Source organism: Chiloscyllium plagiosum, chromosome 3 (genome assembly GCF_004010195.1).
Source record: "Chiloscyllium plagiosum isolate BGI_BamShark_2017 chromosome 3, ASM401019v2, whole genome shotgun sequence".
Taxonomy (NCBI): domain Eukaryota; kingdom Metazoa; phylum Chordata; class Chondrichthyes; order Orectolobiformes; family Hemiscylliidae; genus Chiloscyllium; species Chiloscyllium plagiosum.
The window spans coordinates 103,925,297-103,947,448 of record NC_057712.1 but is presented as its reverse complement, the minus strand read 5'-3'; the positions used below and the strand labels follow the sequence as shown (position 1 = coordinate 103,947,448).

Sequence of the window (22,152 nt, the reverse complement as noted above, 5' to 3'; positions counted from 1 at the left end):
ATATTAGAAGGCAGACCACGGGAAAATTTAATTTGCATTAAAGAAAGTTATTTCCATTTGATTGTAGACATCTGTCTATTGTTTGTTAAATTGTATACATTTGTTTTTCCAAATTTTATTTTATTGTCTAGGCCACATGTTACATCATGTGAATATTGGTTTAAAGGTGAAGCAATGTGTTCATGAAATTCCTTCTGTAGCTCTGGAAGCGAGCATCCAGCCTATCACACGCACTGTCCTTCGGGTCCGACTGACCATTGCTCCTGACTTCAAATGGCATGATCAGGTAAATATAAAATCCATGATGATGGCAAGACAAGCAAAGGTTTCATAACTGATTATTACAGCTCACATTTAGTCAACTGCAATATTTGCATATACTTAAGAAAAAGTTGTTTTTAGATAGGGATTTGTAAAAGAAAGATTGCAAAATAATGGAGGTACATACTATGAATTTTGAGCCACACGTTTGAATGTACTGTTAAGCCATAAAGTAGAAGCTTCTGCTTTGAAGGACTTTTATTCAAATTTACTCATTTTTGAAGTTTTAATTAGGTGTTGGCTTTCTTTGAGTGGACAGGGTAAGTTTTTGCAAGCATTATGCTCTTGTAAGTTACTCACTTTTATTAATCTCACAGCTAGAGGGAGCTGAGGCATTTAGTCTGAAAAGAAAAAATACTTTGTTCTTGATAACAGCAAGTTGTATTTAATACTGTACATGCAAGATAACAAAAAGCCCAAATGACTTTGAAAAGGAGATCAGGCATAAGTCAAATGGGGAATTATGAAGGCTCGACAAAGGTTTCATTGAATAATAGGTGTCACAGCCTGCGAACCTGCAAAATATACAGTTTATCCCTGTTCTCTGTTTCCTGTCTTTTAACCAATTTTCTATCGAAATTAGTGTATTATTCCCAAATTCAGCAGCCTTTACCTGAGAAATGAATATTTTTTGTGGCACTTTATCAAATGTCTTTTGGAAATCCACATATTGCATCTAGTGGCTCTGTTTTACCTATCCAAGAAGTACCATCCTCAAAATTTCTCATAAATTTGTCAAGCATAATTTCTCTTTCATGAGACCATATTGACTATATCTGATTTTACTATGACTTTCGCAGCACATTATTAAAGCTTCCTTAAAATTAGATTCACTTTTTTAAAACATCTGATGTCAAGCTAATATGCCTTAGTTCCCTGTTCCTCCTTTCTGAAAGATATATTGAGATTTAAATAATTACACATATATTTGGTTTATCCTTCCTTTGAAACTGTGTAGTCTACAATATATACATGCTTTTCTAAAAAATAATTTCTGGTATAAAAACCTAAAAAGTTTAAAATTTGAACACTATTAAAAGGTGTGCTTAATTTTTGTAAATCCAGCATGGGGGTCAGTTCCCTTGAACTCGAGCAACAGTTAAAACTGTAGCAGTGTGTAAACATTAACTTTGTGATAGACCTTATGACACTCTGTAGATCAGTTATAGGGGTGCTATTTGCACCTCAACAGAAATTAATGCAATTTAACCTGAACTAGTTTGCTTTTCCTATGCCTTAATAAGCAATTTAAAACACAGTTGAGATTTCAGAAATGTTACCGTGAATTCAGTGTTACACTCATTTTTGACATTGCTGTCTGAGTACAATAGTATTATGATGCATAAAATTCCACTGGGTATTCATCCAAAGTGCTCCCTTAGAAAAGTATCCCAACTGTTTTATATATTCAGGATATGTTGCTTACATGTTAAAAATCTTTGCTGCTTTTCCACTGTTTGAGGAGGTGTCGTGAAATACTTGATAGAAATAAGTCGTCAAAATATAATAAAGTGTTTCATGTGATAAATGTCACTTTATTTTCTGGAACAGAAGCATTCTCCATATGGTCTATGTACATTTAGATAAAGAACTTTGACATGATTTTCAATTGACAATTGAAATAGCAAATTTGCAAAATTAGGCCATAAATTGGAAATAAGACTTTCAGCACTATTATTTTGATTTTCACACCCGGCTTGTTATTAATGAAGCTTTAAGTTAAGCAACAGGCTCTTGCATAATTTATCTTTAATTTCATTGTATGCTATAAAAGACCATTGGTAGACTGCTGGACCACTTCTAATAGATAAATACTTGTCTTAATGTTTACTGGTGCATTAAAGTTGTATTTATGTTATCTTCCACAGTTCCCTGTTTGAGTGTTTAGTAACTTTTAATACGTGCAGCTATGTTTAGGTTTATGTCCTTATGGAACTGACAGTGTAACAAGGCAAGATCTTTGGATCATATGATAATAAATTAGCTAGTCTCGTACTACTTGGATTTTGTGATGGGTACATTGTATCACAGTGTGAACCATGTCTAAAAACTACCTAAATAAATAATTAGACCTCAAGGGCTTTAATAGTTTAATGTTGGAGAAGTCAGAACCATTTAATTAATATTAAAAGTTAAATGGGAGGAAATCAGAATTTATGCTGGAAGCTCATTTGTGAGTAATCTCAATGTAAATCACAAGAAGGTCGAGTCAATAATATTCAGTTCTGCCCATAGATCATTATATTCCACAGATTCAAGCACGAGAGCAGTCAGTTTCATATAACTGCAGAATTGTACTGAAAGTTTGAGAGCTTTGAAGTGGATGCTGCTCTTGATCTGGTTGCTGACTAAATGTGAAAGTTTTCTTTCTCTTTATGGAGAGAGAGCTCACTTTTAGGTCTGGTATTTCCTAGATAGCCTGAAATCATACTTTGTGTAACAGTGTAGCCCCAGAGCACTGAGTTAGCAATCATGACCTTTGTCAGAGGATAGGTGTGTAATGTTATGCAAAATTGAAAAGTTACCTCTCTGTTCAGGGTTTTATTTGGGTACCTGCATTGTAAGTAACTACTGGATGAAGAAGGGGATGGTGTTACCATCTCTCATTTATTTGGGTTCAGAATATACACAATTAAACTTGTGAACTTCACCATGAAAGAAAAATTTGCATATTGTGCAGATGCAGCTGTACTGATGAATTGAGATTTGTAGTTAAAACAGGTCATCAATGCTAAATTTAAAGGAAAGAGATTTTACAAAAAAAAATCCAATCTCCAAGTCAGAAATTCCTGCATTTGAAAATAAGGTCAGTAGCCAATAGCACCTCTTCAAAGTATAGGTGATTGCAGTTAACACCTTCAAAAATTCACAATTAACATCATTTCAAGTGCTCACTTTTGAGTCATAAACTGCTCATCCCTTTCACCCATTCAATAAAGTTGTAAGTTAGAAAAGGCTTAACATAATGTTGTGTTGAGCACTGGTACCAGATAACTTTTAAGGATAAGGTGGCACAGCATTTGTCATTTACTAGAATGTTTTTCTTGTTCAACGTTGCTTCTTTCCAGCCATGCTCCTCCCTTGAGGTCATTTCTGCCTGTAGGCTTTGTTACTGCAGTATATGTCACAGGCAAGCACGGGGAGTGCTAAAATAATATTAATATTATGAATGTCAATTGGAATGGTGCATTGTTGCAGAAATGTCCCAGCTCAAAATAAACTGGAAAAAATATAATATAATTTGTATTTTTGAGATAGGAGTGTATTGTGGAAGAACCCAGAGGCTGAAGTTTCTCAATCAGCTAATTTTGGGGATTTTCTTGTGCAGTGCTTTCTCTGCCAGCTCTCGCGAGTTATCTCATAAAATTCTCAACTGCCAACCTGATTATACATGCAGCAAGTTGCTATCTCACATTGTCTTTGGCTCACTAGTAGCAAAGTGCTTGCCACTGCTGAGACCTTCTGAGATTTCTGGTGCCGGTGCCATATTTAAAGTCCAGCTGTGAAAGAGATCAAATGCTACAAGCCAGGGCTAACCCTTTACAATAGACTCTCCGACTGACTTGGAAAATCAGTCCTGACTGATGAATGACAAGGTTTCTAAACTGTCTTACTGTGAATTTCTGGACTGCTTACACGAGACCTGCAAGACAGACCATCGCCTAGTCTCCTGAAGAAGGGCTTATGCCCAAAACATCGATTCTCCTGCTCCTCGGACTCTGCCTGGCCTGCTGTGTTTTTCCAGCGCCACATTTTTCAACTCTGGTCTCCAGCATCTGCACTCCTCACTTTTTCCCATCGCCTACTCTCAGACTATAATGGTGGAACCCCTGAACCTAAATGGCCCTAGTGGCTGCCAAACCAAACTCACAGACAGATATCAGACAATGCCCTTGAACTGACTGGCAGGACCCCTAAATGACAACAGTCCCTTGACTTAACTGAGCATTTTTTCCCTCAGACATTGAGTTATGGCAATTTAGTTGGAGCTTATTCTGTATGTTTGCCATTTAAGCTGCTGGAACTTGATATAGGTATGACACTTTCATTGCATGGGGCCATGCAAAAACAAGTCCACCTCCTTGAGCATTCGTCGCTAGCAAACATGATGTGCTGCCTGACTTTGTGTCTGCGGTAAAAGTCAGGGCAAGACAGAGTGTGAATTTAAGCTGAGTGACCAGCAAGCATCCAAGCTATTGGAATCGCTATTTATTACAAGTATTAAACCAACTACAGATAAATAATTGTAAAGCCTGTGCATATAGTGTTACTAATAAAGAGACACTAATCATGTTATAAATTCCTTCCTACACACACATACTCACCCTCTTTCTCTCTAACACACTCTCTCATGCATGCACACACACAGTCTCTCATGCACAGACCCTCTCAAGAACACACAACCTGACAGGATAAATAAGTTGTAGACCAAGGGGAAAGCTAGAAAGATAGTTTGGTAATCTTTGTCTCCAGACACTAATGTTGAGGTGATCCTTATTACTTTTCTGCTGTCAAGTGCATTGCTGCAAAGTCTTTCTCCAGTTTCTTCCACTGATTGGTGGAAGATGCAACTAGGCAAAAGTGAGGACTGCAGATGCTGGAAACCAGTGTCTAGATTAGAGTGGTGCTGGAAAAGCACAGCAGGTCAGGCAGTATCCGAGGAGCAGGTAAATTGACTTTTGCCCGAAACATCGATTTTCCTGCTCCTCGGATACTGCCTGACCTGCTGTGCTTTTCCAGCACCACTCTAATCTAGACACTGGTGGAAGATGCAAGGTGACTGGAACAGTTACAAAATGTTCCTGACTTAAGTTGAAAGTCACAGCATGCAAGAACATTTGCAGGAAAGATAAGCTTTTTTTTTCAGGTTTACAATGAGTTTTGATTGTAGAAAATAGAGAGATTGCATCAGAGCTGGGGAAGAACAGAATACTTCTCTATCTCTAACTTATTCCCAGCTCCAAGCTGTCAGTTACCTGAAAGCCAATCACATAGTTGTTGGCAGAGCAAAAGGATGATGTCTGGTTGCTAATCCAGAGACCATTCAAACTCTTGGTGCCAGCAAATGCTGCATCAATAAACCCTCTCTGTTCCAAATCATCTATAATCCAAACTGCAATTGCTGCTTGTTCAAACAGTTGTTTACATGGTATTTGGCACGGCTGGCAGGTTACCTTGTCTTTCAAAACTGCAGCCACCCTTTCAAAAACTGCTTTTTGAAACAACATTCCTATTGTTTTCTCATTTAAAAAAAATACAGAATAAAACCATGGACTTCCCTCAGCATGCAATAGGCACCTAGTAGCGCAATTCTCATATAGACAATAAACCCAACAAGAGTTTCATTTTTTCATTCTCACCGTAATTTCCTAACAATCTGAACATTACCCACACATTTCAGGCACGGGGAAAGTTCCACCCAAAATGGTGGCAATGCATATTCTTTGTTCAAAAAAATCATTTACAGACCATTGTAATAAGCAATTGTACTGGTCTTCAGGGATAAAAAAGAAACAAACAAAAGGATAAAATGCTGTAGCAACTCAGCAGGTCTAGCAGCATATATGGAGAGAGAAGCAGAGTTAATATTTGAGTCTAATTCGACTGTTCTTCAGAACTGTGTGGAAAAGCTTTGGAAATACAACATCTAGAAATTGGTGGGAGAGAAATTTTTAAAAGCACAGGGAAATGGTTAGATTTGACTTCAATCAGGAAACAGAATAACCAAGATTAGTAAAGCTATTTGAAAGACTTAGAATTGCTTCGGGCTCAAATAATAAAGAAGAACTGAAACACGGAACTTACTGGTGTATTTCAGCTGATGTAAGACATTTTGTGCTCTTTTCAATTACTCAAGGTTGACAGGATGAGGTCAGTTTGAAAACAGGTTTCATAAATTGTTAATCTCAATTTAAATATTGTTAAATTTGATCAGAAGAAATAAGCAGAAACTTCATCAATGGTCAATTCTGTAAAACTCTTGTACTGTTTGTCCCTCTATTGTTTTACATTACGTGAGAACGGTGGGGATAAGAGATTGAAGAACGATGTAAATTTACCATTGGTAAAATAATCACTCAAATCTCATAGCAATTAGTAATTCACCCACAAATAGTAGGAGGACCAAATATCAAGCAATATAAAATGGAGGTTGAGACAACAGGAAATTACAACAACATGGTAAACATAAAGTATATTTGTAACCATGACTACAGTTGTTCAAGAAGGCAGCTCACTACCACCTCCTCAAGGGCAACTATGGACCAGCAGTAAATGCTGGCGAGCCAATGATGCCCACATGTGAATAAAAGAGGTAACCATGGTGATCAAAAAGGAATGAAGACACAGGAGATACAAAAGCCTTATTGATGTGAGAACTGATTTGTATATGTTTAATATTACTTATTTACTTCTATATTCCTCCCCTTAATAATAAAACCTAGAATCAAACATTCTTTGTTCATTTGTTTTTCTGTTATGGTAAACAATGCCGTGGACCAGAGGACCATTCCATAAAGTGTCACACCCAAATTTGGGGAGCCCTGGATGGACACAATATGTACACAATTCCCTTTGCTTTGGCATCTTCTTTAGAATTTTCTTTTTTATTTAAATTTTCTTTCTCCCAAAGTTAATCATCAAATGTCCAGTGATATCTCCATTGTCATTGGACATTCTACTACAATAGAACTACTGCTGAATTCTCCCAAACTGTAATCATTAGTATTACCATCCTGTTATTCACAGATTATTATAACCACACAATAACTCCGACACCCATCTGCAACTTCCCTTACAAATTTGACCCTCTAATCTTTTCTGCTGGTCAATGGCCCTATTAGAACTAGTCTTTGGCCTCATGAACTGAAACTTCTTTCCCAAGTCCTTCTGTCATTCCAGTTTTGAGTCTCTTCTGAAAAGAGACACATTTTTGAATAACCTTTTAGTCATTTAGCAGCAAAATAATCTTATTTTTATTGTAAATCTGACATACACGTTGGCCTTTCTGGATTTGTTTCTGTGTATGTGTGTGTGTGAGAGAGAAGGATGGGTTGCAGAGAAAGGGGAATTGTAAGAGTTGCACAGAGAAAGTTAATGAAAAGAGATAAAGAATGGCATGCCAGAATTAAGAATAAGTAGGATAGGTGTAATTTTAAATTAGAGTGGTGTTGGAAAAACCCTCGTCGAGTTTCCTGCTCCTCGGATGCTGCCTGGCTTTTCCAGCACCACTGTGATCTAAACTCTGGTGTCCTGCATCTGCAGTCCTCACTTTTGCCTAGCTATTATAAATTACTTTGTATGGCACTGAAGTGCTTGAATCAACGTGAATAAGTTGAAGGAGGGCAATCTGTTTGCTAGTGGGAGTCATCCCTAGTACAATAGAGAACGGTTATGATTGTTGGAGGTCAATCGTCTCAGCTCTAGGATCTGACTGCAGGAGTTCCTCAGGGTAGTACCTTTGGCCCAGCCATCTTCAATTGCTTCGATGACCTCCCCTGCATTTTAAGATCAGAAGAAAGGATGTATGTTGATGATTACACATTCACAAATTCCTCAAAAACTGAATTATTCCTATCTTTATGCAATAAGACCTGGTAAATGTCCAGGCTTGGGCAGATGGGTGGAAAGTAATATATATGCTATACAGATATCAGGCAATGACCAGAGAATCTAACTACCACCCCTTGATTTTCGATGTCATCGCCATCAATGAATCCTCCATTTTCAATGTCCTGGAAATTTAACATTGATCAGAAACTGAACTGTGCCAGTAATGTGTACTCTGGGCACATGAGTAGGTCAGAGACTAGGCATTCAGCCATGAGTCACTCACCTCTTGTTTACAAGATCTATTTCAGAATGGAATATATTCCATTTAACCTGGATAGTTGCAGTCCGAACAACACTTGAAATTTGACACCATCCAGAACAAAACAGCCTACTTGATTGGAACCTTAACCACCATCTTCAGCATTCATTTCCTTCACCACTAATGTACAGTACCCTAAGTATGAGTCACCAACAAGATGCACTGTAGCAACTCACCAAGACTCCTTTGATCTTCCAAATCTGAAAGTTCTGCTATCTACAAGGGCAGCAAATACATGAGATTACTTCCATCTGCAAGTTCTCTCCCAAGACACATACTGCCCTGACTTGGAACAATATTGCTCCATATTGAACTGAGTCAACATCCTGGAGCTCCCTTTCTAACAACAATCTGCGTGTCTCTACATCCTCCCAAAATGCAGCACCTCGATAAGGCATCTCACTGCCACCTCCTCCAAGGCAATTAAAGATTGGTGATAGTTATTGGCCGAACCAGTGATGCCTACATCTCATGAATAAATAAAAATTACCCCAAACTGCAGTGTGCAAGCTTCCTAGCATACAGGCCCCTCATTGGACCCTGAAGCCATTGTCTCTGACTATCCCCAGGATTGCTGCAGAGAACCTCTTCCACAAATCTGACAGCATCCCTATACTGCAGCAGACTTCAGCATCCCAAAATGCAGGCATCCCAATCAAAAAGCCCTGAATTGAGGCTTGAAATATTTAAATCAGCTGCCCACCACTCCAACTTACAACTTGCTAATTTTTTTTACTGGACATTTGCCATCCCAAGGCTAATAAAATTCTACATATAACAACAAATTAAAGGGGTTTCTAAGAATATCTAGAAAGGAAAAGTGATACGTGGAAGCTCAGGTGTGAGAAATATACTGAGAAAAAAGGAAATAATAGAAACATTATACAAATACCTTGCTTCAGTCTTCACTGTAACTATTTTGAAAATTATTAGATCTAAGAGCTTAATGAGAGTCAGGAGGTTAAAGTACTTAATGTTAACAGCAAAGCATTGATGTAATTACTGGGACTGAAAACCACAGATCTCAGATACCACACAGCCTTGAAAGAGGAGACTACAGAAAGAGTGGATGTAACAGTTATCATTTTACAAATCTTAGTACTTCTATTCATGAAGTAAGATGGAGAGAAAACACAGGTAACTATAGGCTACCAATCCTGACATAAGTTGAAAAGAAGATGCCGAAACCCATTATTAAGAAAGTGGTAACAGAGCACTAAGGAAATATAATATGATTAGGGAGTGTTGATATCATTTTTGAAAGGGCTGTTTGTTTGACAAATATATTGCTTTTTTTTTTCGGGATAGAGTCATAGATTCATAATGTGCAGAAACAGACTCTTTGGTCCAACTAGTCTACATTGACCATGTTCCCAAACTAAACTAGTCCCACCTGCCTGCATTTGGTCAATATCCCTCCAAATCTTTTCTGTTCATGTACTTGTCGAAATGTCTTTTAAATGTTGTAACTGTACCTGCATCTACCACTTCCTCTGGCAGTCCATTCCACTCATGAACCAATCTCTGTGAAAAGACATTGTCACTTGTCCTTTTTAAATCTTTCTCTTCTCACCTTAAAATACGGCCACTAGTTTTGAACTCCCCCACCTTAGAGAAGAGACCTTAGCTATTCACATTATCTATGTCTCTCATGATTTCATAAACCTCTAGAAGGTCACCCCACACCCACCTAGCTTCCAGTGAAAATAAGGTCCCAGCCTATTCTTATAACTCCAGCCCTCTAGTCCTGGCGGCATCCTGGTAAATTTTTCTGAGTCCCCTCCAATTTAATAATATCCTTCTTAAAGCAGGGCAACCAGAACTGTACACAGGACTCCAAAAGAGGCCTCATCAACGGCCTGTACAACCTCAACATGACATCCCAACTCCAGTGCTCAAAGGCCTGAACAATGAAAACAAGTGTGCTCAATGCAGCCTTAACCACCCTGTCTTCTTTGAAATTTGCATCACAAGTATTGTGTATCTGAACTCCCTAGGTATCTCCATTCTACAACACTTCCCAAGGCCTGCTGTGCTTTTCCAGCACCACTCTAATCTAGACTCTGGTTTCCAGCATCTGCAATCATTGTTTTTGCCTTTTTAACGAATTATATCAGTCCTGCCCTTGTTTGTTTTATCAAAATGCAGTACAAAATCAAGTTATATCATGATTTATCCTGAGAAAATCTGAGCCAGTTATCCTTTATTAGACCAGAATTGTCCACATAGCTGCAAATTACGCTTTGTAAAAGCTCCTGCACCACCAATGTTAAACTACCTTGTGATTTCCCTCTGCTGCTGTGACGATTCAGACAATAGATAAACAAAGTGGTAAAATAGTGTAATACAAAATGTAAATTATATTATGAAAAATGTTTTGTTTTCAGGCTAAGCTGCAGCCTTTCATTTTGTAATACTTTTGTAGACTCTCAAAATCTTATTAAAAGCCTCACTACTCTCCGACAGCCAGCGTGTGGCATGCACTGACTGCAACTAGGTGACTCTTCACTTATCACTTTCTTGTTCAATTCTCTGTTCCTACCATTGCAACCTTACTTCAGAGTTTTCATGACTTTGAAAATTATTTATACTAAAGTGGGCGGCAGGTTGGCTCAGTGGTTAGTACTGCTGCCTCACATTGCCAGCGACCCAGGTTCAATTCCACCCCTGGGTGACTGTGTGGAGTTTGCGCATTCTCATGTCTGCATGAATTTCCTCCCAAAATCCAAAGATGTGCAGGTTAGGTGGATTAGCCATACTAAATTGCCTATAGTATCCAGGAATGTGCTAGGTGGATTAGTCATGGGAAATGCAGGGTTATGGGGATTTGTTGGAATGCTTTTCAGTGTTGACTCGATGGGCTGAATGGCCTGCTTCCATGCTATAGAAATTCTGTGAAACATCTTTGCACTGTATTTCACTATTTTACCACTTTGCTTACCTGTTCTCTGAAAAGTCGCAACAGCACAGAGGAAAATCACAGGCTGGTTTAACATTGGAGGTAGAGGATCTTTTACAAAGCGTAATTCTCAGCTACTTGGACAAGTATGGTCTAATAAAGGATAACCGGCTCAGATTTTCTAAGGATAAAGTATGATGCAACTCGATTGAGTGCTTCACTAAGGTGGTGGAAAGGGTGAATGAGGGTTGTACTGTTGATGTATACATGAACCTGCGAAGGCATTGGATCAGTGCCATGTAATAAGTTTTTTTAGAAAAATTGAAACCCACTGAATAAAAAAGACAATCGCAATATTGATATGAAATTGCCTAAGGGATAGGAACCAAAACTGTGGTGACTAGATGTATGCAATTCCCTAGAGTCAGTACAGGGAGCAAATTTTCTGCGCCACAACCTTGGAGGTACCAGTGCAATTAGGAAATTTATGGATGACATAAAACTTGGAAATATAATGAACAGTTAGAAAGAAAGTAGTAGACTTCAAAAGGACATTGAGAGATTGAGTGGCATAGTCTGGTGCAGGACAGCTGAAATTGAACACCAAAAGGTGAGAGTGATATATTTTGAGAGGAAGAGTGAGCAGCAAGAACCAGCTAAATGCTATAAAATTAAAAGGGATGAAAAAGCAGAGATATCTGGTGGTGTCTTGATATCTTGAAGAATAAGTGCAGAAAGCTGTTTATGAAAATTATACGGAGTGCTTTATTTTATACATAAATACTTTGGGCAGAATTTTCCCTGCTTGGTGTGGTATTAGCAACAGCAAGAAAATTGGAAAAATAATGGCAAGAATGAAACAATCAGCATCTTGACATTGAGAGAAAGTTTTCCAATTATCCCATTCATCTTTAAATGTCAACTCCAGAATAACGTTATCAAGCAGTGATCAACTTGGTTCCATGTATTTGCATCTTGTTATTCGCCCAGCTTGCCTTATTTATACACCACTTGATGGACCAACTACCAATAAATTTCCCAAATGGCTTTTACTGAAAATGTTAATATTTTGCCACAGAGTATTAAAGTTAGGAAGTTTTATGGAACTTCTATAAAACACTAGCTCAGCAGTAGTTGTAGCATTTTCATTTCTGTGCATCATGAGGAAGAACTATACTTGTGAAGAGGTACAAAAGATATTCACTCGACTAGTTCCAGGGATGAAGGATTACAGTTATATGGAGAGAGTGGAGAATTTAGGTGTGTTTTCCTTACAATAGAGAAGTCAAACAGAAGATTTAATAGAACTGTTTAAAATCAGGAAGAGTTTAAATGAACAAGTAAAGAAAAATATTTTCCGCTGGATAAAGGGTGAACGACCAGGGAGCACAGATTTAAGATGAAGGCCAAAAGAACCATTGGTAACATGAAAAAAAGTGTTTTTGCACAAGTAGTGAGGATTTGCATTTCACTGTCTGACACGAGCTTTTAAAAGGAGTTGGATAAAAACTGAAAGAAAAAAAACCTTCAGGAATATGAGGATAAAGCCTGAGAATTGGAGGGACTAGATTGCCATTTGATAGAGCTGGGACAAATGTGTTGGTCCAGATAGCCTCTTCCTTTGCTGTAATATCCTATGGTTCAAAATAATAATAAAATGGAAAGTACTAGAGAAGTTCAGTAGGCCCAGCACCATCCATGGAGAAGCAAAGTTCACAAAATATCATTGGACGTGATATGTTAACTCTGCTTCTCTCTGTACAGATACTGTAAGACCTCCTGAGTTTCCCCAACCCTTCCTATTTTCATTTCACATCTCAAACATTTACAATACTGTATTATGTTCTTATTTTTCTTTCCCTGACACTGGCTTCATTTCTTTCAAACTGCTTTAAACAGTGCTGCGGTACTGAAGTTAATTGTTTGCCTGTATTCCCTCAGACTCACGGATCTGTTGGTGAACCTTGGTGGATTTGGGTGGAAGATCCTGTGAATGACCACATATATCACTCGGAATACTTCCTCCTCCAAAAGAAGCAGGTGAGATGTAACCACATAGCTAATGCAGTCATGCTATTTTCACCACACCCACCAAGTTGTATCTTTGGCAGCTATCACAGTGAAGTAGAATTGACGTATTGCTGCAATGTGTTTCTTACAGGAAACATGTTTTTGTTTGGGAATACAATTGAACATTGTTTTATTTTCACTGCATAAAACACTATACTTATGTCTGAAAGCTATTAACCATGATTTGATAACTTTGTAAAGTCAATTCTATTTTCCAAATATGTGTTATCTGCAATATCCCACTGTTCCATGGAGCAATTATTTAATCCTATTGATCAGCCCTTTCAAACTTTCCTGGAAACAGTTAAAGTTGCTTCAGTAAACTTGTTGATTTATGTCTTGTTTCTCAGCATTGAGATCATACAAGATCATTAGAGACATACAAGATAATCAGAGGGTTAGATAAGGTGGACAGGGAGAGCCTTTTTCCAAGTATGGGGATGGCAAACACGTGGGGACACAACTTTAAAGTGAGGGGAGATAGGTATAAGACAGATGTCAGAGGTAGTTTCTTTACTCAGAGAGTAGTAAGGATATGGAATGCTTTGCCTGCAACGGTAGTAGATTCGCCAAGTTTAAGTGCATTTAAGTCGTCATTGGACAGGCATATGGATAGTGGCCTGTCCCTGCCGCTTCCGGTTGTCAGTTTCAGCTGTCCGCTGCAGTGGCCGGTATATTGAGTCCAGGTCGATGTGTTTGTTGATGGAGTTTGTGGATGAGTGCCATGCTTCTAGGAATTCCTAGAATGTTCTATATTCTATTGAGATCAGTCAGTTCTTTGCTATTTGGCTTGAATGAAAGAAGTGGATTCCATTGTCTGGGTAGCACTGCTACTTTTTCTGGCTGATCCCAACAGTTTTACTAATAATCTTCTTAAGTAAGAATCCTGCTAACATAGTATACAAGAAAATAATGTGAAGGCACAATATATGATGAAAAGGAAATAACATTTAAATTCACAGTTGGCAGTTTTCTCTGGACACTTTGATATTAAAGAGATTTTGAGATGGTCATAAGATGATGTTGAACAGTGATTCCTTTGTTGATAGAAAAGTTAAAGCGTAAACTAGGAAAATCTGCCTTGGATGGTCATAAATAATTCATTAAGAATCTCTGTGCAGCACATTTAAAAATGTTATGTAAGTACAAACAGTAGTTAACATATGTCCAAACAGCTGAACAGTAAAATAGGTCATCAGTGAGGATGGTAAGCATAATTGCAAGCCATGCTTATCTTTCACTACTCACTTGCTGCTGTCTGTGATGCACCTGCATCATTCCTTTTCATCTCCTTGCCCATGATGTCTCTGCCTTAGACTGTACTTCAGCAGGGTCTAGCAGTCTGACATCCTGTCAACTGTAAAGGTTAGACGAGTTACAGGGGACGGTGCAGAATGCTGTCATTCAGAGCAAGGCCAGTTCTTGCTGCATGATTGCCACATCACTACTACCTTTTTTTTTAAATTCATTCATGGCTAGGCCAGCATTTATTGCCCATTCCTTATTACCCAAAGGGCAGTTAAGAGTCAACCACATTGCTATGGGTCTGGAGTCACATGTAGGACAGACCAGGTAACGATAGCAATTGCATTCCCTAAAGGGCTTTAATGAACTGGATTTTTTTTTTCCAACAATTCAGAGCCACCATTAGACTCTTAATTCCAGATATTTATTGAATTCAATTTCCGCCATGTGCCGTGTTGGGATTCGTACCCAGGTCCATAGAGAATTACCTTTGCCTCTGGGTTAACAGTCCAGTGGTAGTACCATGAGGACCTTAGAATGTACGTTTTGCCCGATCACGTGGCTATTCATGTCAATTAGTGAAATCTCTTGTGACGCCGAATCCGTGTAGTCAGGGCTCATATCTGTTACATCTAAAGCCAATAGTATCATTGAGTAACTTCTTTCAATGCTATAATTGTTCAACCCATCTCTCTGCAACAGCAAATCAGTCCTACTTACTCCAGCATTTTCCCCATGGCCCTGCAAATTATTTCTCTTCAAATAAATGCCTCTTCCCCTTTGAAAATCATGACTGAACCTACCTTCACCACATGCTGCGGCAGTGCATTCCAGATCCTAAACATTCACTTGGTTAAGATGGTGTTCCTCATACCACCTTTTTTTTCTCTGCCATTCACCTTGAATCAGGTTGGTCTAGTCCTTGACCATTCTGCCAGTTATTTAAATGCACAGGTACCGCACAGCTACCTGTGCGGCCTCCTACACATAGTCCAAGCATCATTCAGAGAATTGAAAATCAGTCACATTTCAAACGCACCACTTTCCATTGACTCTAACAGGAAAAGCAAAAGTTGTTGCTTTTATTGCTCTGAATGACAGCATTCCTGCCTTTATATGTGATTGCTCCCAGGTTCACATGAATAGTGACCATAGTCAGTGCTAGACCAAAGTGACAAGAGGATTCCAAGAGGAATCAGTCCTCTTCTGGACTTCCTCCACAAGGATCTCTACATCCAGAAACCTATAAGCCCTCACTCTTTGTCCTGAGCCATGTACTGTTATGTATTAGCTAGAAAATTTCACATCTTCAATGAAAGTGGATCTAACACTTCAGTAGAATTTCTCCAAATCCATGCTGGAATGCTAAATGTCAGGATCTATGTTTTGAGTGCCTTCCACCTATTTAAATCATGATAATCATAAGTTATCTTTAAAACTTTGGGCTATATCCAGGTTTTCAAATAGGTGTGTCTTATTATGACAGTATCTGTTTTGCCCTTGTTTTCATCCTTTACCCAAAATAACCAGAGCATCAATATGGTGAGATTTCCATTAGAACAAGATGGGTCACGAGGACAAATATGCAGTTAACAGAATGTCTGTACTCTAGATGAGAATCTTTATGAACTGTTCATGTGCATGATGTAATTGTTTTGTTTTCTCTTGAAAGTTTGAATAATAGACACTTGCAAATTAAAGGCATTTTGGGAGTGGACAAAGTACTTCATTTTCTGTTTTGTTTTATATTGCTTGTAGGTTTTGTCCAAAGAGCCACAGCTGCTGGTATTTACCATTCCTATTTTTGAGCCGTTGCCCTCTCAATACTACATCCGGGCTGTGTCTGATCGGTGGCTGGGAGCTGAAGCTGTGTGCATAATAAACTTTCAGCATTTGATTTTGCCAGAGAGACATCCACCTCATACCGGTAATATAGCTATGATATGCCAACTAATGTATTGTTGGTTGACTGAAGATACTTTTCAATAGTGCTCAGCACTCTAAGTGGCTCAGTAGTTTAATCAATGCATATCTGGTCCCAGCTTCAATCCAATACAGCGCTGTTAGCTGATCTCATTCAGGTTGATGATCAAAGCCTTTACAAGTGGCCTCAGCAAGCATCATTCAGAGAACTGAAAATCAGTCACATTTCGAACTTGCACCACTTTCCATTGACTCTAACTGGAAAAGCAAATGTGGAGACATTAGATGAGATTGCTACCAGGTTCACATGAATAGTGACCCGTGCTAGACCAAAGTGACACTCCTGAGTCAAAAAGGATTGTGATTTCTGCCTTCCTCCAGAACTTAGCATCATATGTTTCACTGTAGTAGCAAGAAAGGGTAGATTGTCAAAGATGCCACCTTTCATATGCGATATTAAACTTACGTTCCTATCTATGCAGTTAAATGGGTGCTCTGCCAAGAGAAGCAGGAAGATGTGCTCTTCTGATGTCCTGCCTAGCATTATCTGGTCATATAAACGCCAGATAATCTTTCCTCATAGCATTAATTGAGCAATGTCTGGTCATTTATTTACTGCTTGTGACAATTTGCTGTCTGCATACTGGCTGCTGCATTTGGTCACAAAACTGCATTGATCACACTTCCAATGCAGACATTACTTCCAGTGATTGGCTTTCAATAACTTTTTCATTTAAAAAAAAAGACATGTTGTATGCCAGTGCTATATTAACAATTTAGCTAGAAAAACATTTTGTAATTTGCTCAAAGAAAGTGTTCGTGTTGATTGTATCTGTCCCCAAACAAATCAGGAAACATTTTGTCTGATTTTTTGTTTTTTAGTCCATCTCTCTTGAATAAAGACATTGCAATTCAAACCTTGTCTTTTGCACCCTAAGAGGGCTTTTAATCTTTTGACATTATCTGCTTGTTTCCATCTTGGCTGGTCACGTGTGTATATTCATAGATATTACATGCTTGAATTTTTTGTGCTTTATAGAATTGCTTGACCTGCAGCCATTGCCCATCACTGCTCTGGGAAATCGAGAGTATGAGGCACTGTACAAGTTCACACACTTCAACCCAATCCAGACTCAGATATTTCACACCCTGTATCATACTGACTGTAATGTACTGCTTGGAGCTCCCACTGGGTCTGGAAAGACGGTTGCAGCTGAACTGGCGATATTTCGCCTTTTCAACAAATACCCAACATCTAAGGTAATTTTGGGTTTAAGTTTGTCTCTTAGTAGCATATTTGTTTGAGTTATTCAAGTTACACTTTCATAAAGGCTTAGAGAAGGTTTATCATAAAAGCTTTCTCTCAAAAAATACTTTTGCCCTCTTTGAAACTTAGGTTCTGAGTTTTTATTGCCTGTTATTTGTTCCCGGAATTTGACTCCTGAAGCTTAATTTTGTTACCTTTGAACTCTTGTATGATTTTTAGGCCGTTTACATTGCTCCTCTGAAAGCACTTGTCCGTGAGCGAATTGAAGATTGGAAAGTCAGGATTACAGAAAAGCTGGGTAAAAAGTAAGCATCAACCTGAATGGGATTTTTTTTATCAAATGAGGTATTCAGTGGTGAAACAAGTCAACTGCACATTTTTGCTGTTGTTTGGAGTAGAATTAAATCAAGCAGGTATACATGTGGGCATTATATCCAAAACATCACCTCGCTGTAGTCTTGAATTTCTAGTATAATGCCAACCAAATACCCAGCTCCAAATGTCCCAAGCTTGAGATACTTTCTTAAAACTTGACCAAGTATCAAGCTCACAAGTGTAAGAGAACTGTAATTTAATTGACAAAATAAAACATATTCATAATTGCTGAATCTTTTAACTTGCAAATGACATGACCATGATGTAAATTATATCTGAATTGTATTTAATTTTTAGCAGGTGATAGTATTAACTAGGGAATTAGTTGCGCTCATATTGGATAGAAACAGACTAGTATTGAGGTTGGATTAGGAGGTGCATGTCTGGAATGTATATCTCCATTAAATAAGTACCTACAACTGTGTAATGGTTGGCTCCAGAATCACAGAATTCTTATTGCAAAGAAGAAGGCCATTTGCTCATTGTACCTTCATTGGTTCTGCTAATTAGTGCCAATCTCCTGCTTTTCCCCAATCCCTGCATGTAATTTTCAAATAATTATCCAACGCCCCTTTGAATGCTTTAATTGAACCTGCCTCCATCACATTTCCAGGCAGTGCATTCCAGACCCCGAGTAGATTAGATCAGATTCCCTACACTGTGGAAACACGCCTTTCGGCCCAACAAGCCCACGCAAACCCTCCGAAGAGTAACCCACCCAGACCAACCCCCTATCCTATATTTACCCATGACTAATGGGTAAATGACTAATGCATCTAACACTATGGGCAATTTAGCATTGCCAATTTGCCTGAATGCACATCTTTGGATTGAGAGAGGAAACCGGAGCACCCAGAGGAAACCCACGCAGACACAGGGAGAATGGGCAAACTCCACATAGACAGTCGCCCGAGGTGGGAATCGAATCCAGGTTCTTGGCGCTGTGAGGCAGCAGCGCAAAGCACTGAGCCACCGTGCCGCCCAGTACTCGCTGTGTGAAAAAGATTTTTTCGTCACATTACCCTTGCTTCATTTGCACATCACTTTAAATCCATGCCCTCTTGTTCTTTAATACAAAGGAACCTTGATTATCCAAATGAGATGGGCAGGCACTATTTCGTTCAGATAATTGATTATTTGGTTAATTGATTAAATGCCTATTCTCTAGGGCTCGGAGTTTTCTGTTAAGTCCAGCGCCAGGGACCCGGGTTCGATTCCCACCTCAGGCGATTGTCTATGTGGAGTTTGCCCATTCTTCCCGTGTTTGCGTGGATTTCCTCCGGGTGCTCCGGTTTCCTCTCAGGAGACGAGACAACAGCATACCCTGCGTGAGCCCCTGCCCGCCTCCCAACCCCATTCAACACAGCAGCCCACCCCAGCCCCACCCCTGCCCGCCTCCCAACCCCTCCAACACTGTCCTCCCCCCAACCCCACCCCCACCCCCTCTCTGGGGCAGCCAGACTGGACACCAACAACAAGATTGCTGCTGCCTTGTGGTAGATTAGTATCCAACTAGCGCACACACAAACATTGCCACACATCGAACATTTTACTAAAACGTCTTGACAGGTTCCACCTTTTCCCTATACAAGGCAATGTTGGAAAGATTATCTCGGGAAGAGGGGGGTTTAGGGTACACCCTTGTGTAGAACTCCAGGGAAAGTGTGGGGTGAGAAAGGGCAGGCAGTCAATCATTTGGAGACAGTGTCTGAGCTCCCAGGACTGTTCTTGGCAGCATTTCAGTAAGCCAAGAACATACTATGTTTTATTAGCTGTTCTCTCCACCTGTCCTGCCACCTTTAATGATCTGTGCACATTAATCCAGGTCCCTCTGCTTAGGGAGAACTCTTCCCGCTTTAGAATTGTACCCACTATTTAATTTGTCTCTCAATGTTCTTCCAACCAAAGTGCATCACCTTACACTTCTCTGCATTGAATGTGATCTGCCACCTACCCACACACTCCAGTAACTTGTCAATGTTGTTTTAGAGTTCCACACTGTCTTCCTCACAGTCTACAGTTCTTCCAAGTTTAGTGTCATCTGCAACGTTTGAAATTGTTCCCACACACCAAGACCAGATCATTAAGGTATTCTCTATGCTAGTGCCAGCTGTATCCCTGAATATTTTGCAAGCCTTGGTATTCTCTTGTTTTATTCTTTCTTGGTTGCCATACCCCTCTAACTTTGTGGAGAAAGTGAGGACGCAGATGCTGGAGTACTAGAGTTGAAAAATGTGGTGCTGGAAAAACACAGCAGGCCAGGCAGCATCCAAGGAGCAGGAGAATCGATGTTTTTCCAGCACCACATTTTTCCCCTCTAACTTTGTCCAAAGCTATCCCAATAGAGCTAGCAAATGCCTCGCAGGAACTCAATGCTATCTTCCACAGAATTAATCTCTCAATGTGGTCTCTTCTTCATCAGGGAGACAGGACACCAACTTGCAAACAGGAAACATTTCTGGGACACACACGCCCAACAGTCCCACTGCCCTGTGGCCAACCACATCAACTCCCCCTCCTACTCCACCAAGGATCAGCAAGTCCTGGGCCTACTCCAGTGCCAAATCCAAGCTATCCAATGACTGGAGGAAGAACGCCTCAGCTTCCACCTTGGGAACCTTTCAAACACGGCATAAACATAGATTTCACCAGTTTCCTCCTTCCAGATCCAACCCTCAACTCAGCACTGCCCTCTTGAACTGTCCCACCTGTCCATCTTCTCACCCTCCTACTTCTGTGTCTGCCCCCCATTCCTGATGAAGGACTTAAGCCTGAAAAGTCGACCCTCCTGCTCCTCGGATGATGCCTGACCTGCTGTGCTTCTCCAGCACTACACTTTTCGACATAGAAACAAGAGTAAGCCTTTCAGACCCTGAAGTCTGCTCTGCCATTCAGTGAGATCATGGCTGGTACATGGCTTAACAAATGACCAATGAACATGAAGTCAGTCATGTTTAATAACCTTTTCATGCTAACCTTCTTGACAAGTATTCAAATGTAGTTGGTTTCATAATCATTCTGATGGGTGGAGTATAAAATGTTTTTGGTTGAAAATGCCAAGAAAATAAAAGGATTTGATAAAAACCACTTCCTCTACCAATAGTACTAAGTTATACTGAGGCAATTAATGTATGCTTATAAAAACGTTAAGTGAAATTTTGTGTATTTAGCATGCTGATAGTAGAGTTGAAAAGAGTGGCACTGGAAAAGCACAGCAGGTCAGGCAGCATCCAAGGAGCAGGAGAGTCGACATTTTGGGCATGAGCCCTTCATCAGGAATGTTAATGTTAACTCATTTATTGTTGTATCATGGTTCTTTGTTTTGGGAGTATGTTTTCACAAAGTACATTGAAAAAGTCATGGATTGATCTTGCCAATATGAAACAAACGACATTTCTAGAATTAAATGAACAATATATAAACTGCCTGATTGCTTCACTACAAGAAATGTAGATGGAATTAAATGAGGCCCTGGAGAAGGCCACAACGTAATTCTTTGTGTAGAATGTGGAGGTCTTTTGATTTATTTGTTTCTTCGTTATATAGAATCTGTTTGTTATGTGTTGATTATTTTCATTGGTCGATGTTAAATAGGGTTCACGTGGATTCATATAATTAGGGTCAAACTGCAAGTAGGGATGGGTTAGGTGGTGCATGTTTGAAATGTGTATTCTGTGAATAAATGCTAACAAAAGTATGTGGAGCTGATTGCCTCCAGTTCTTCATTTATCACTTGACTTCTGTGGGAATAATAGCATTTGTCTGTCTTTAGTGTCGTGGAGCTGACAGGAGATGTGACTCCAGACATGAAAGCAATTGCAAAAGCTGACCTCATTGTCACAACCCCTGAGAAATGGGATGGCATCAGTAGAAGTTGGCAAAATAGAAGCTATGTCCAGAAAGTGTCAATCATCATTATTGATGAGATCCATTTATTAGGTAAGCACTGCAAGATATTAGTTTTGTTAATTAATTCTATACATTCTTTCCTCCCCTGAATTTTAATCATGTCTTTTCTATCCAAAAAGCAGGATGAGGAATTTTTGCTGTTTGACAGATTTATTTCAAATAAACATTGTAACCTAGGCTACTTCAACATACGGGGATTTCTTTTTCAAAAGCATGAAAATGCAACTCTGCTGTAAATCAGTCAATGCGGAAGTTGACTGCATGTTCTAATCA

The 22,152-nt window shown here is 39.2% G+C and overlaps 1 protein-coding gene across 3 annotated transcripts in view; it reads left to right on the top strand.

Annotated features, from left to right (window-relative positions):
- The window catches only part of ascc3 (activating signal cointegrator 1 complex subunit 3), a 541,129-nt gene that overhangs the window by 358,447 nt on the left and 160,530 nt on the right, over window positions 1–22,152 (top strand). For all 3 annotated transcript variants that reach the window (XM_043687007.1, XM_043687008.1, XM_043687009.1), the window contains 6 exons: window positions 132–286; window positions 13,032–13,130; window positions 16,164–16,332; window positions 17,368–17,588; window positions 17,815–17,900; window positions 21,743–21,909. In XM_043687007.1, coding sequence (XP_043542942.1) covers window positions 132–286; window positions 13,032–13,130; window positions 16,164–16,332; window positions 17,368–17,588; window positions 17,815–17,900; window positions 21,743–21,909 — 897 coding nt within the window. The remainder of the gene's footprint in view (window positions 1–131; window positions 287–13,031; window positions 13,131–16,163; window positions 16,333–17,367; window positions 17,589–17,814; window positions 17,901–21,742; window positions 21,910–22,152) is intronic.